The following is a 1,931-nucleotide window of genomic DNA, read 5'->3' as shown; positions in this document are numbered from 1 at the left end:
CGCCCCGCACCCCCCTCATTGCCCCTGGGTTAGAATCCCCATAGCTTTACTACTTATAAGAAACGATTTTAGTATCCATTTCAAACAAAATATATTTAATTTGACCAAATATAGGATACTCTTCACTAAATCCACATAATAAAATCATTCCCGGTTTGTAATGAGTACCTAATACGTCAGCCCATTTTAAAACATGAATTTCATCGACAAATTTGTTGGGCAAAATATGAAAAAAATCATTAAAATTTTCTCTCAACTCTATTAGTACGAATGATTTTTCCAGATGATACTATAATTTTGGATTCCAAACCCTTTTGAGCAAGAAGACGATGACAAAATTTCAATTGAGCTTTTTGAGCTAATGTCTCAGGCAAGTTTTTGTTGCAACAATTAGCAGCAGCGTATCGTATGGATGATCTATGTTTTGCCTCAAACCGCCAGCATAACATAAACAATAAAGGCCCGATTTCTTCACAACATTCATCATACTGAAGCATATTGTGATGTTTCGGTTTTAAAATCTCATTAGGAAACAACTTCAAATATAAAGAATGATGTTCAGTTATTAAGCCTTTAAGAAATATCTTATCATTATGTCGTACAATTGGAGAAAGTAGAATGTTGACAATTTCAACAATGACTTCATAAAAAAGCCACAGTTGCTTATCTTCAGCTGTAATGTAATCTTCAATCATAAGACCAAAGTACCTCACAAAACACAGTATCTCAGCAGCTGTAAATGGAAAACTTCTTTTTTAGAGGTTTTTTATTTCAAGAATACCTGGCCTGTTTGATGCCTCACAATAGCCGTAATCAAATCCCTGAATCCTATTATTTAACTCATCAATAGTGAAGCGTTTTAGTTGAATTAATTTCAGAATCAATAAACACATATCATAATTCCATGATCCTTCATCGAGATCATGCATTAAGTCATAGGCAACATTTTCAGTACAGTGGAACGCCAAAAGATCATTCCATATATAATAAGATTTTATACTTGTGTTGCTGACGTCATTTATGGCAATATCTGCAGCATAATTTTGTCGATTCCTCAGAAGAAATGGATTAGCTTTAGTTTGAGCATGAGCCATAGTTTTGTGAACTTTGCATCTTCGACAACAATAGTTTGCATTGAAGGAAGTAGTAAATCCCAAGACATTATGAATACCTTCATTATCACCTAAAAATACAGCAAGCGCAAAATGAACTTGAGTTTCTGTGCCATCTATTATCACAGTAATTCCTTCAGTTTCAAGATACTGCAATTCATGTAGAGTGCGACGAAATAATTCACTATTTCCAAAATATTTATCTTGTGCATACACAATTTGAGCTGTGAAAATATTTTCTAAAGCAGGTCTGCCTTCAGGTGGTAGACAAGGTAAAAAATAGTACAAACCACTTATCTTATTAACATTGTTATGAGGAGAGCAACTATCTCCGAGTTCAAACTCATCATAGTAGCATCCAATAGGAAGTACAAGTTTATCAAGAAACCTGGGTTTGATTTTTTCTTTCCATAGTTTTGCTTGAATTAAATTTTCAATGATAGAGCCATCCGATCTTTCTAGTTTATTCGTATACGATAAAATTTTATTAAAGACACCTGGTAATTCCAAAAATGCACGTAATACTGAACGCATGGGAATAAATTGACCATAAAGATCAGTTGACTCCATGGACACAGATCCATGTAAATGTTTTGAATTTAAAGAATGACCTACAATAAAAGCTTCAGGTTTAATGTAAGCACTACATTCTATAAAACTTTTAAATCTGCAATATTCTGTTTCGAGCCCAGAGTACATGTTTTTTAAACTATAAAACAAGTGCCGCACTTCTTGAAGAGTTGTATCCTTTTGGGCTGGATTTTGAACCATATCAATTACTTTATTTTCAAGTATATCCAAGTAGCCACCACTACGTAG

At 33.6% G+C, this 1,931-nt stretch overlaps 1 protein-coding gene across 1 annotated transcript; it reads right to left on the bottom strand.

The window, feature by feature from the left end:
* Positions 1-239: 239 nt before the first annotated feature.
* On the bottom strand, positions 240-1,883 carry LOC108766201 (uncharacterized). The gene is made up of 2 exons (XM_018515359.1): positions 782-1,883; positions 240-733 (listed from the first exon to the last, which is right to left on the bottom strand). The coding sequence occupies exons 1-2, from the start codon at positions 1,881-1,883 to the stop codon at positions 240-242; spliced, it is 1,596 nt and encodes a 531-aa protein (XP_018370861.1).
* Between the last annotated feature and the right edge of the window lie 48 nt (positions 1,884-1,931).

This window comes from Trachymyrmex cornetzi, unplaced genomic scaffold (genome assembly GCF_001594075.2).
Source record: "Trachymyrmex cornetzi isolate Tcor2-1 unplaced genomic scaffold, Tcor1.1 scaffold572, whole genome shotgun sequence".
In the NCBI taxonomy this organism is placed as follows: Eukaryota; Metazoa; Arthropoda; class Insecta; order Hymenoptera; family Formicidae; genus Trachymyrmex; species Trachymyrmex cornetzi.
Note: the sequence above shows the minus strand (reverse complement) of the source record. Positions and strands in the feature narration are given on the sequence as shown.

Bases quoted from the DNA above. Each gene is read 5' to 3' on its own strand.
- LOC108766201 (XM_018515359.1), bottom strand. From the start codon at position 1,883: ATGGTTCAAAATCCAGCCCAAAAGGATACAACTCTTCAAGAAGTGCGG. The intron at 734-781 runs GTATTCTTGAAA...TTCCATTTACAG, and splicing joins TGAGGCATCAAACAGGCCAG to CTGCTGAGATACTGTGTTTT.